The 14,216-nt window shown below is 40.5% G+C and overlaps 1 protein-coding gene across 5 annotated transcripts in view; it reads left to right on the plus strand.

Moving 5' to 3' along the window:
- Positions 1 to 14,216, plus strand: part of KIT (KIT proto-oncogene, receptor tyrosine kinase) — an 80,571-nt gene that overhangs the window by 37,287 nt on the left and 29,068 nt on the right. For 3 of the 5 annotated variants that reach the window (XM_045881130.3, XM_064584496.1, XM_045881132.3), the window contains exons 3-7: positions 215 to 496; positions 1,818 to 1,954; positions 6,226 to 6,397; positions 10,465 to 10,654; positions 13,284 to 13,399. In XM_045881130.3, the coding sequence (XP_045737086.1) occupies positions 215 to 496; positions 1,818 to 1,954; positions 6,226 to 6,397; positions 10,465 to 10,654; positions 13,284 to 13,399 (897 nt within the window). The remainder of the gene's footprint in view (positions 1 to 214; positions 497 to 1,817; positions 1,955 to 6,225; positions 6,398 to 10,464; positions 10,655 to 13,283; positions 13,400 to 14,216) is intronic. The other 2 variants (XM_045881131.3, XM_045881134.3) reach the window with 1 other exon arrangement.

Consider the following 14,216-nt stretch of genomic DNA (forward strand, 5'->3'; position numbering starts at 1 on the left):
TTGAGGATTAAATGAGATAAAGCATAATGGTCTGAGCTTAGTGTCTGACACGTGAAAGGGGTTAACAAATGTTCACTGTTGCTTAATTAGTACTACTTGGATGAATTCAACTTTAGCTTGCAAAGAAAAGATCAGAGTCCTCTGAGATCTTTTAAAAATGTTTTCAGTACCTGTGAGCAGCCATTCGAACTACTGATTTTTTGATGTGCTTTAGATCCAGCGCAGCTTTTCCTCATTGACCTTCGCTTGTATGGGAAAGAAGACAATGATACGCTGGTCCGCTGTCCTCTGACAGACCCCGAGGTGACCAATTACTCCCTCAGGGGGTGTGAGGGGAAACCTCTTCCCAAGGACTTGACGTTTGTCACTGATCCCAAGGCTGGCATCACGATCAGACACGTGAAGCGCGAGTATCACCGACTCTGCTTGCACTGCTCTGCAGACCAGAAGGGCAAGTCCGTGCTGTCAACGAAATTCACCCTGAAAGTGAGGGCAGGTAGGGGCCCTTTCTCTCCTTCCGCTGGGAGGTGGCGCCTCCGTCGAGGGAGAGGCACCTTCTCTCTTCTCCCGGGTCCATTTTAGTATCGGCAGTCAGGCAGCTGGCCCTTCATCACTTGCCCCAGCTCCCAGCTCCCAGCTCCCAGCTCCCAGCTCCCATCAGCTGCTTGTGAATTCTTCGTTTCGTAGCCCCCAACCCCCACCACCAGTCCACCCCCACCACCAGTCCACGGCCACGTCTAGCGGAGACTGGCGTTCAGACCACACCAGGGACAGCTGTGAAAACCGACCTCAGGACACGCAGAGTCATAACTGCATGAGGTGTTCCTTCCAGGAGAACCTCACTGGGAGGCTTCCCTTCGGCTGTTTGAAAAGATTAGCATATACGTGGTTCACTCCTCGATTGACTATTGATAGAGGGATTGACTTTCTCCTCCATGATTTGATTTTAATGCATTCCCAAGCTATTCCCAATCTGAAGAGGAAAGTACCAGCTGAGTATGGACCTTGTTATTATGGGGGCATTATGTAGATTATTTTCATAGCTGGAAGATGTCTAGATTTTGTATCTCCGAGATCATCAGATTCAACACCAGTTGGCATACAGCTACCGAGTAGTTTTTTTTGAAGGCTTTTGAAAAAGTATGCTCATTGGGATTAAGGAAAGTTTGATTATTTAAAAAATGGAGATTATCAGGGGCGCCTGGGTGGCTCAGTTGGTTAAGCGACTGCCTTCGGCTCAGGTCATGATCCTGGAGTCCCAGGATCGAGTCCCGCATTGGGCTCCCTGCTCAGCGGGGAGTCTCCTTCTCCCTCTGGCCCTCCCCCCTCTCATGCGCTCTCTCTTTCTCAAATAAATAAATAAATAAATCTTTAAAAATAAAACAAAATGGAGATTTTTAGAAATGAGCAAGAGGTTATTATTATGGCACATGGGAAAGATGTCTGGTGAAAAGAATATGATTAGTCGTAGGTCACGTCCTCATGAGACCATCAAGGTTGTGTGAGGTAAAGATTAAAGCCGTTTCTCTATGCCAGGGTTTCTCCCTATTTCAAAATAGCATTGTCCAGCAGCATTATCAGATAATGCAGACATTCCTGTCATTTTCACTCGATGCTGACGAATTTGTTTGAAGGATGCCAGATTTAATTGCTGACGTCTTCAGATCTGCAAGTAATGCAGACCGGTTAGTGCCACACTTGATACCTTATTTGAAAGACCACCAGTAAGGTGTGTGCATTTGCGGAAATGTGGTAAGTGAAAATGGCCCAGGATCGTAGAGCACGTGATTTGAGGGCCCCGTTTCTGTTTCTTCCAGCCATCAGAGCTGTCCCGGTTGTGTCGGTGTCCAAAGCAAGCTCTCTTCTTAGGGAAGGGGAAGAATTCTCTGTGATGTGCTTGGTAAAGGATGTGTCTAGTTCTGTGGACTCCATGTGGATCAAGGAAAACAGCCAGGTGAGTTGAGTGGCTTGTTGCCTTTGTTCTTCTCGATACATCGTTCTTGCCACGTGGGGAGATTGGAAGGTTTTCCCTTAAACCAGTCTATTCATTGTCCTGGGGAGGCTCAGCTGGAGCGTCTGTGTAAGGTGGGGCTGTGTCTGGGCGTGTGTCGAGATGCACCCTTTCGTAACACCATATGTGGGTGTGTACATTCATTATTCGTGACAAACGCGTGTCATTTTGTCAGTTTATTTTGAGAAAATCGAAGAGAGAACTTGAGACTCCTGTTATTACCACGTGCTGTTTCTTTGACTTTCATAGGGAAATTTTTAAGAAAACTTCTGATTAACCGCGTTAAGTCCTTTGACTTTTAAGACTGTTAAAACTATCCAGGCCAGATTATTTAAAATAGTGGGAAAAGTTGTCGATTTTTTTTTCTCTTCCATATATAAAAGAGTAAACGGTCTCAGATAACCAACCAGGGAGCTCTTTCCTTTCCCACAAAGTGGCCTATTCATTTGAGAGATGGGTTTCTTTTTGTATTGATCTGACTTCCCCCCCGCCCCGAGGCTGGTTACCTGAGATCAAGTTGCTAATGGTTTTCTATTTGTTTTAGTCACTATTAATAAAATGGTTATCTTTAATCTGAAACATTTGGACATGTTTAAGTTCTCATTCATTTAACAAATGCATATTGAATGTCTACTATATTTTAACTGCTGTGTTAGGCATATCTTAAGTAAATTTTAGCCGGTTATATGACGTTTCTTTTTTTTTCTTTCTCTAAATACACATTAGTAGCAAGGTCTTTCAAATGTCTAATTTCCCAAATATTTCACTTTAAAATTTCCATCGACTGAATATTCAATAATCTTTATTTGCATAATCTTGGCCATCTAGTTAATTAGCTGTCACGGTGGTTTTTCTTCAGTACACAAATATTCATTACATTGGAGAAAAGAAATAATATATTTTCCTCCTCCTCCTCTTCCTCCTCTTCCTCCTCCTGCTCTGTATTTAACATTGGCAATTTCATGCCTGTTTAAAGAATTCTTTGCTAGATAAGTAACCATGGTGATTAGCGTAATGCAAAGTACTGCGATAGTATTCACGTAGACTTGTGATGGATGATACCTTGCTAATGAAACCTGCCGTTGACTAGGAGAATGGATTGTACTAGAGACTTGTTCTTTCAAACCAGTGGCTCAGAGAAACAAGTTTTAGTTTCCGTATCATATAATTTAATAAAAACAGTAGCTTATGTACGAATTTTTGACTAACCTTACAGAACACAGTCTTGTATTAATTGGCTTTCTATAATCCTTGATTTCAGATGAGAGAACAGTTTAGACCATGTGCGTATTTGAGCCTCTGCATAACTTGAAAATTAGCCTTTTTTTGATAAGAAATTAAATTGCCCCAGGCAGTTTTGTTCTGAACCATTTTTCCCAGGAGTCCCGCATGCCATTCCCAATTAATCCACTGGCGCTGGAAGATAAGCCTTCAGTGTTGGGAGCTCTTTGGGGAAATCCCAGTGTGCACCTCAAGGGTTAAGGAAAACCAAATCACATGCAAACAATATGTAATGTGTGACTTGCAGATGGGGCTCATGGCTCTATGCCAAGGTTCATCCATAAATCTTTTGTTGATACCCTTTGGCTTCATTTGGAATACTTAGCACTATCAAAATTATCTTAAAAATCCATGGTATTTTATACTGACCATTTAGAATAAGTTTAACTCACAGTGAAATTTAGGATAACTGTTCTAGAGTTTTTGCAGTCATTTGTTTTAAAATGTTAAGAGAGTCTTAGAGTCGATTCAACACTTGCGAATCTTGGTTAGCTTTTCTAATGCCTGCTACACCCTTGCATTTTTACTTTTTATTATGATATTTGACAGTATCCTGAATTATGGTCTTCAGGGTTAGGTGTTGGTATTGAGTCACTTAGGACCAAGCTAATCCTTCCCGCACTGATGTGTTCATTGTTCCTATTTAGCTCCCTATTGTAGACCCTTGGGCTCTTGCAAGAACTAGAAGGAAGACATACCAAAAATCTAGAATGTGTTTATGTTACCTGTCCATTGTCACTCTGCGTTTGCAGAGATGTCTGTGACCTGATGGACTAGGAGAGGACAAAACAGTGTCACCTCACCCTGCTATTGCATCTTCCTCATTGCTCTTGTGCAGTAAAATGGCAGATTTCTGCCAATTATTAGAAGAATCTCTTGGAAGAGAGTATCTTCATCTCTGCATTGTGCGTCAAACTGGAAAGGCCTTTAAAGACCTTTCTCATTCCCTTTTATTTATTTATGTAAAGATTTTATTTATTTATTTATTTGAGAGAGAGAGAGAGCAAGGGGGAGAGGCAGAGGGAGAAACAGACTCCCCGCTGAGCAGGGAGTCTGACATAGGGGTTCGATCCTAGGACCCCCACCCAGTTCATGACCTGAGCCAAAGGCAAACTCTTAACCAACCCAGCCACCCAGGCGCCCCTCTCATTCCCTTTTAGAAACAAAAGCTGAGATTAGTGGTGTCCTTGACTTGCTCAAAATCTCCGTTACTTAACAAAGCAGGTTTCTCTTCTTTTTATTTCAAAACATTCAGTTCTGGCAGTCTGCTCTTATGTATGCTCATTTTAATGTAAAAAAAAAAAAATTTCCAAAAATATAATAGCATGAGGGAAAAAAAAGAGAAACAGATATAATTCCACCATTGCATGTAGCAGTGCTGTGCAATGGAAATAAAATGTGAGCCTATGTAACTTAACATTTTCTAGTAGGCACATGACAGAGTAAAAGTAAAATTGATTGTAATACATTTTATTTAACCTAATATAGCTAAAATATTATCATGTAATAATATAAAAAGTATCAATGGGTTATTTTACATTACTTTTTTCATACTATGTTTTCAAAATCTGGGACATATTTTATATTTACAACACAGTTTGGACCTCAAGCATTCCAGGAGCTCAGTAGTCTTCATGTGACTGGTCTTTATAAATGCTATATTGCCCACTTTTTTTTTTCATATTTCTTTTCTCTCTGCCCCCATGCATATGTATTATCACATGTTTGCAGTTTTAAGGTACATTCAATTTATGCCTTTTAAGTAATATAAACATTTTTCTTATTTTCACATTTATAATTTTGATACTTGGTATACCTTTAGGTCATCCCTGAGATTTCTCTGCAATAAATATTTTGGAGCTTTTTTTAAAAAAAGGAGTTATTTCCTTGAGATAAATTTGCTGGAATTGATCAGGGGTATGAACAAACTGCTAAGTTGCTTTCCATAAGGATTGTTCTGATTTACAATAATGTCAGAGTGATCCTAGTGCTGATAGTTCACCAAAGCCTGGCCAGCAAATTACCCTTGATCTATTCCATGTCAATATCAGGTCCTGTTTACTTTTTTTAGTTGTTATTTTTTTCAATAGGAATGTGTTCATATTACAGAAAATTTGGAAGATGCAGAAAGCTATGTGGTACTCCCTTTAATATTTTCAGAGTGGCTATAGTTTGTTTTATTCCCATGATGTTTTCCATACAAAAAAATCTCTCCATGTCTTGTCTGCAGACAAATCATACGAGTAGAATGTAGAATGGTGGTATCACAAGAGCAAATTTGCAACTTTTTCTCTTTCACTCATGCTTAAATAATTTGGGGCTTGATCTTAACATGGCTCACATACTTTGGAACCCCTCTTAATAGTTGCCAAAATTCCGCTGGGTGAGAGCTGTAGGATGAATTTCCAAGTGAGTTTTAGACATTGTGACTCAATTTTTCTTCATGAAAATAATATAAATGTTAATAAAATAGAGTATTATTATTAGTGAGGTGTTTTCTTTCGATTGTGGGGATATAGAATTAAAAAAAAGTGTAACAGGAGATACCGACATGACCTCACTATGCTGACTCAATGTAAAATATCAGTATTCTGTAATATTTCTTATATAGTAACTTTTAAAAATTTGGCACTGCTAAAAAAAAAAATAGTGCCGCAGAGAATTTGGAATTATGCATGCTGCGGTTATTATGAAATGAATTTTCATGTTTTTTCCAATCATTAATAATGATTATCTTTCAATATAATCCCGTACTATGAAGTGTTCCAATGACAGGCTTGTCATGATGCTTTATTATTCTTACTTAAGGAGCGTATAATGAATGTTAATATGGAGAAGTTAATTGCTGCTATTTTTAATTTAGGAAAGATCCTGAATCTAAATTTTATGGTAATCTTTGATTTTTTTTTTTTTTTCCTCTCTCCTGAAACCAGCAGACTAATGCACAGACTCAGAGTAATAGTTGGCATCAGGGTGACTTCAATTTTGTACGTCAGGAAAGATTGACTATCAGCTCAGCAAGAGTTAATGATTCTGGAGTGTTCATGTGTTACGCCAATAATACTTTCGGATCAGCGAATGTCACAACCACCTTGGAAGTTGTCGGTAAATCTCTCTATGGGAATGTATAAATTACTGACAGTAGTGAAAGAAGAAATTGCTAGATAGTTGCCTTTTTATGTTAATAGAATGTTGAAGCGATGACTAGAAATTTGTCACCACACGAATGAATGAATGAATGAAAATGATCATTGTCGCCTTTTCCAACTAGAGCCCAACAGCAAATTCTACCAGTTTTAATAAAGGGGAAGTGGTAGGCTGTAACCGAAGTTGTTTAAATGGGTCATTTTCTGCTGTCCACCCCGCCCTCCCTACCAAACAAAATGTTAAGTGGAACTTTTTCAAAAATTCTAGGCCTTGCTGAATGACTTGAGCTTGGAAATGGATCGTAGCTTGCTGCATGGAGGAGTGCAGATGCTGAGAGCCTAAAGTATTTCTCTGAATCTTTTAGGGAGGCCCCTGAGCCTTTGGTTTATCTTTTTACCATTCATGGGGCTAGTTCATTTGTTGCAGGAAGGGCTGAATTGGGCTGCTTCTTCCTAGTACAGCCCCCACTTTACCCCATCCTCCAACTTTATAGGCCGTAGCATAAACCTTCAGGAAGATCCACTGGGACCTGACTCATTGGTTCTACACAGCATAAACCGGATCATGGTTCCCTAGAATCCTAACCCCATCATACCTGGTATGCACAATCCATTTAGCCTTTTCTTCCCTACTCTGGAAATCTCACTAAATACTTACTTTCCAAGGTCTACTTAATGAGAGCAGAACCTAGTGAATGTACTGGATGTTTTTGATTTACTGGAAATAATAATAATTTTTAAATTACGCATTTTTTGTCTTTTGAGTATTGTTTGAATTTCATCTGTTTTCTTGCCTTTCAAATGCAATTATAGTCTTAGTGCTTGACTTTGATTCTGTACTTGTAGGGTGGCAAATTTCTTCATCATGAGCAATAATAAAATGATGTGTGATACTTGTTTTCATTTCTCCTCTTTCCCCCATGTTTCTTCAATAATTTATGAAGCAATGTTAGAGGTCTGTGATTTATCCCGCAATAATCTCATAGAATTTTGGCATTTCTGCCCATGTTGTAATGGAAAGCATCTCACCAGGCTAAACGTGGAAAACACCCTTTCCTTGCAATTACAGAGTCAGCATGCAGAAAGAGTCTTACTTCTTTCCTAAATGTGATTGTGAACCATTTATTAATTTGAATAGAAAGCTATGCTTTTAAAATATTAAACTCCATAAGTGCTAATTTGCTAAGTTGATTAGGGAGCATGTTGATATATCAGCTTCAGCTCCAGAAAGCAATTAGTAAGGATGTTTTGAGCATATTATTGTATGTAATCAGATTTTTAAAACCCATTCATCAATTTCCAAGAATATAACTGTGTAACTGGAAGGACTTGTGGCTGGGAAACCTGAATCTGGTTTTGTATTGTTTCGGGATGGGTTGGGGTAGGACAAGAATAGGAGGAGACAAAGAGAAAAGTAATTTCTTTGGGGGCTGGGGGTGGGAGGCTTGGGGATGGTCCCCACCTGGTTTTCAGTCGGGGTTGTGCCACCTACCTTTCGAAGGCACTCTCCTTTACCTCTGCCTGCATTTCCTCTTCTGAGAAACAGCCTCTAACTCCAGAGGCTGCAGAGAGGAGAAAAGGCAATAGATTTTCTAGAAGTGCCTGGCATAGTGTTTGTACTTGATTAAATGTTAATGCATCACCAATTTCTTAATGCAGAAGAACCTGAAAAAGATCATACCTTATGTTAAAACAACTCTGATGGGGTTCTTTGATCCTAATAATTCTTACACTTCATGAATTTGAAGCTCTATTCCACTAGAGGACATAAAAATATATTGAGCCAAAGGACTCTAGAAAACTCAGGAGGAACCTAAGTATTTTATATATGGTGATGATGAGAGAATTCATTTCAATGCAAATATTGTTGTCTATAATATTAGAGTATTTTGCATTGTGTGGTATCTTGGAATTTAGGACCTTAAGAACCTGAAAGTGTAATGTAGCATTCAGATGAAACATTTATTCCCTCAAAATTAACCTAAATTTGCTTAAAAATGGCAGGAGGAGTTTCATTTATGATGCAGGTATTAGAACCAGGGTGGTGGTTTCCATCTCTAACTTTTATCTGGATGATTTTTTATTCTCACCTGTCTCAGATCCTTTTCCATTGGTGTAGTTGGACTCCTTTTATTCTGAATCTATAGGAAACTAAAGGGCATTAAATACTAGAATGACAACTCATGTGGGACCTTAATATACTCAACCAAGTGGTGCCAAAAATATAACAATTTTAAATTTTATAATTCTTTAATTTTGAAAAAGAAATGGAAGAATAAAATGAAAAGTCTTCCATAATCTCACTAATGTGATACAACTTTTTAAGATTTGGTATATTGCTTATATTTTTGTACGCAGCAGGCTTTCAGTTATACATAGGATTTTTTTTTTTTTAAGATTCTACTTATTTGAGAGAGAGACAGAGCATGAGCAGAGGGGAGGGGCAGAAGCAGGATCCCCTCTGAGCAAGGAACCGGATGCGGGACTCGATCCCAGGACCCTGGGAACATGACCTGAGCCGAAGACAGATGCTTAACCCACTGAGCCACCCGGGCACCCCTATACAGATGATTTTATTCTTTCTCTCTTACTGAAAGTATATAGAGAATCTAGGGTATATGAAGAGGCCAGCCTTGCTTCTCACAAACCTGTGTTCAGATCTGGGCTCTGCCTTTGGGTAGCTAGCTATTTAGCTTTTCAGGACTGGAAATTTTTCATCTATAAATTAGTTACAAGCTTTCTCTTTCAGTATTGTTAATAAAATTAAATATCTGTCATTATTACTAATTTAAGTGTATGCTAAAGTACTTAGGGCAGTTCTTGGCCCCTAGTAAACATTCCATAAATGGTGGCTATAAAAATTATATTGGCAGTTATTTTATTACTTTTTTTTTTTCAGGCTCTTCCTTATATTATTATTATATAACCATTTCTGAGGGCTGCTTTATTAAGCAGTTCTCTGATTTAAAAAATTAGTATGTGGAGGGTAGATAGCCATTCTTTTTGTATGTAGCTATCCACTGAGAAGAGTTCTCAAAGGGGAATTACAGGGTTAAATGGGAGAATAGATAATTATAGAAAATCTATATTGCTAAATGCTTTCTGAAAGAGTTGTGCCAATTTACAGTGTGTAATTCAGCATTCCACTTTTACCACACTTGCAAAATTATTGAGTTTCTTTCAAATTAGTTTTGCTGTTTTTCCATAGGATGGATATACTTTATTTTTTAGCAGCTTTATTGAAGTTTTGCTATTTTTAATAAGTGAAAAGTGAAGCCTTATTTTAATTACTAGTTTAAATACTTTTCCATCTATATTTTCATGTTCTTTTTCCTACTAAATTTTAGTGTATAGACATTTAAAAATGCTTATGTATTCAGATTCTTAGGATTTTTATGATTTTCTGATTTTTTTTTCTCTTCTGTTGTTCCTAAAAAGCCTAGAAAACTGCTGCCCCCTCTATAGAAGTTTGCTAGGAATTAAATGTGTTGTTTAGTTAAAAATATGGTGTGGTTATTAAAGTGCTGTCCTTGATTTCATCTGTGATATGTGATGAGAAGATGTAAGTTTATTTTTCTTTAAATACTAAATGGTGTTCTTTCAGCATCTTTATTGACCATTAGGGCTCTCTCCCCTTCTTGATTTATGACACCTTCCTATCACATATACATTTATATTGGGTCTGAGTAGGGGCTAACTATTTAGTCCAAATGCTTTTTAACCTAGGAAACATCAGGACTAATCATTCTAGAAGATTTAGGACATGGTGCTAGACTTTAAGAGAGTTGCTTGACAGACAAAGATGGGAGAATAAACATTTCAAGTGTGCCCTTTCTCACTTTATGACCGTGATTCTACAAGAGCAAAAAGAAAAAAATAGGTACAGTGGCAACTGAAAATATTCTTACTTGTTATTGCCAGTTAATACCTGAAACCAGTAATCTTTGTAATCCAAAGATGCAGTTGTGTTTTCTGTTGCGTAGTTGTAGGTAATAGTTTCTTCCTGTTTTGTCCTGTTATAATTAGATAGAGGATTCATTAATATCTTCCCCATGATGAATACTACAATATTTGTAAATGATGGAGAGAATGTGGATTTGATTGTTGAGTATGAGGCATATCCCAAACCCGAGCACCAGCAGTGGATCTATATGAACAGAACCTTCACTGATAAATGGGAAGATTATCCCAAGTCTGACAATGAAAGTAATATCAGGTAAGAAAAGAAAGAGCCTTGACCTGGGGATTAGACATCTTCCCCCTCTTCCCTGGGCTTACCAGATCCTGTTTCCGGGACCCATAAATGTGGGAGAGGACACCTGATAGAAGGAAGTTTGGGGCTCTTTCTTGAGTCTTCAGACCAGTATTTCCTTTTGCTTTGTGTTTAAAGCACACACAGAAGTCTGTGCATCAGTTTTTGCGTTTCTGACATAGGGGATATTTCAAAGCAGGGACTGGCATATACTAGGGACACATTAAATAATTTTTCAGAGAAAGAGGAAAGTTAGTGCTTTGAATCCTTTTTTAAAAACTAAGAAAAATAGGGGCACCTGGGTGGCTCAGTCAGTTAAGCATCCGACTCTTGATTTCAGTTCAGGTCATGATCTCGGGGTCCTGGGATCGAGCCCCGTGTTGGGCTCCCCACTCAGCAGGGGGTCTGCTTCTCTCCTTCTGTCTCTGCCTCTGCCCCTCCTCCCCTCCCCCAAATTTTGCATGTTCTTACTCTCAAATAAATAAATAAATCTTAAATTAAAAAAAAAAACAAAGAAACCTAAAAGAAAACTAAGTCTCATTCAGTAGCTTTGGGCCAGGCAGTGGGCCCAAGTTCTGTCACAGCACACCTGTCTTTTTTTTTTTTTTAAGATTTATTTATTTTTGAGAGAGCGCGCGTGCGCACACAGGGAGGGGCAGAGAGAACCTTTAGCAGACTCCCCAATGAGCTCAGAGCCAATGCGGAGCTGGATCTCAAGACCCTGAGATCATGACCTGAGTGGAAATCAAGAGTCGGAAGCCTAACTGACTGTGCCTCCCAGGGGCCCCAACACCTCTCATTTGATCCTCAAGACATTTATAATGAAAATAGTAGTAATCTTAAAATAGTAAAAAGTAAAATAAAAATAGTAAATAAAAATAATAAAAAAATAGAAAAATAAAATCGTAAAGGTAGCTTACTCTGTGTGGGCTATAGGTGCTGTTGCCTGGGTGGCCCTGTTCTAAGGACCTTCCATATATTAAGTCAGTAATTTTAGTCCTCACAAACCCCATGGACAGGCACTCTTTTTCTGTCATTTCTATGGAAGAGGAAACTGAGACACAGATGAGTTAGGTAACTTGACCCAGATCAAATGGCTAACAGAGGTAGATGCCCAGATAGACTTCGTATTTTTTTCCAGTCAGGAGCTATGGGCTGTTGTAGGGATGTGGGTGAGAGAAGACACTGGAGGGAGGAGGATGGATTTGGGAGGCGTCCAGGCTACCTCTTGAGTAAGACTCAGTGATTGGGGGGGTGGGAGAAAGAGGTAGGAGCTGAAGATGCCCCTTCGGATTCTGTGTCTGTCAGCCACGTTGGATGGTGAGAGGTGAGGCCATTCAAGGAGGAGGGAAGGTCGTTGAGGGCAAAGACAGTGAGTTCGGCTGGGGTTTGTTAAATTGGAGGTTGACCATGGGCTCTCGAGTGGAGACGTTCAGGTAAGAAGTATCCTAGGTCAGGTTCCCTAGAAGCAGAGCAGAGGGATTCTGGGTCAAGGGCTTCATTAAGGGAGAGAGAGACCTGCCAGGGAGTAGGAGAGCAGAGCAGGGTAAAGGGGAAAAGAAAGGATGGGTGGGTGAGCAGCAGGCTGACCGCAGGGGCCCTCTGGAGCTGGGCTTTTGTCCCTCCCCATGGGCAGTCACTCTTTGGCTGTAGACCTGGATAGGCAGTCAACTTCCAAATGGGGTCAGGTGTCCCAGGGCAAGACTTGGGAGGAGGACGTTGCAGGTGTGAGTCATTATTAGCTGTACCCACAAGGCAGGGAGATGGGGCATGAAAATAACTCTGTAGATGAGGCGTAGGTCCAAGAAGTCTGAACTAGAGGTAAAGATTTGAAAGTTGTGAGCAAACAGCAAGTAGTCCAGTGGGAGAGAGAGTAGGTTGCTCAGGGGTGGGTGCAGTATGAGAGGAGAGGCTGAATAGGCCGCTATGTATGTCAAGACAGTGGTACAGCTCAGGCGGGTCAAGGGCTGTCCAGGGCGCTCCATTCCCACCAGCGCCCATGTCAGAACTCCCCTGGCAGGCCTACGTGCTCAGTCCACACGGCCATATCTGCTGTCCTTGCAGTAAAAGAGAAGCCCGAAGAGCAAATACTGCAAAGGATGCTAGGAAGAAGTAGTGGGGGGTGAAGGGAGAACCAGGAGACTGTGGTCCTTGCAAGAAGGAAGCTGAGGGCCACAGTGTTGGCCTGGCCGCGAGGGTCCTACACCTCCATGTGGACACCTGCCAGTGTGGCTAGGTGCTTGGTGTTAAAGCGCAGCAGGGTACGTGAGTTTGGGACCCTGGTGAAGGACCTTGGGCAGAAAGGGACATGGGCATGAGGACAGCTGGGGAGGGGGAAGAGGCTGAAGTCTCCACGAGGTTGCCTTTATGCTGAGAGAGCCTCTCCCCACTCAGCCATTTGTCCCAAATTAAATACATGTGTGTATGTTTGGATTCGTTAACATGGGTCTTGTTAATAATACTGAGTAAAGTGAGTCTTGTTCTTCCTCGAACAGGCATGTATTTCCAGAGAGAAACTGTGGAAAAGACTCTCTCGAGGCACACCGTTCCCGGGTGATTGATTCCTTTCTTTTCTTTCTTTCTCTTTTTGTAGATATGTGAGTGAGCTTCATCTAACCAGATTAAAAGGGAACGAAGGAGGCACTTACACATTTCAGGTGTCCAATTCCGATGTCAATTCTTCCGTGACATTTAATGTTTATGTGAACAGTGAGTAAAGCGAATGATTCCTTATTTTTTTAGTTTTAATAATTTTAAGTTGTGGCTCGTGTTTGTAACAGCTGCACAACTGAGCTCATTGTGTACTATGTAAATAATGTCTCGGGATAATTTTGACCTTAACAAAGACCCCGCGGTTTGGTGGTTGGAAGAACGTGTACGGAAACCAGTTCCTTGGCCTATATTTCATTGACCACACGACCTTGTAGAGGTCACTCAGATTCTGGGTGCTACCTTTGAAGTAGAGGAGCCATAGAAGTGAAAAATAACAGTTGTTTGAGGGAAAATGTATTATTATTGATTGTTGAAATGGGGAGCCAGAGGTTGAATAGAACCTGGAGTGTTGTGTTAGTTGGGAAAGAGAGGCTATCAAGCTCTGACATGATTTCTTTGTCACAGTGCTTTCTCTTTCGGGGTTGTGATATTATTTGTGTTTAGATTGTTCTCCCACTAAGACAAGTGCAATATCGATCCAGCTCGACGGGACCCTACTGCATGGCATGTGGGTGCTGTGGGAGAGGAGGCAGGTGCTTTAGGGGGGAGGAGAGCTTGGGGCCTGGGAACTTGAACACCTGAGTCCTGCCCTGCGGTGGCCCCCACAACATCTTAGAGAAATGTTTTTGCACAGAGATTGAGGCCAAGGGAGCACCTTCACTAGCTGGGGCTTCTGCCCTGTGCAAAGCTCCTTCCTGGCTCTACTCTAGGGCCTATCTGCATGTCCAGGAAAGGACAACAGGTGTCTGCCACACCATACCAGTCGGGGCCGGGGGACAGGAGGCCTCCAAAGACACAGAATTCCAGGGGAGTG

This window comes from Mirounga angustirostris, unplaced genomic scaffold (assembly GCF_029215605.1).
Source record: "Mirounga angustirostris isolate CCGP_5_RB_7025 unplaced genomic scaffold, mMirAng1.0.hap1 SCAF_2, whole genome shotgun sequence".
Taxonomy (NCBI): Eukaryota; Metazoa; Chordata; class Mammalia; order Carnivora; family Phocidae; genus Mirounga; species Mirounga angustirostris.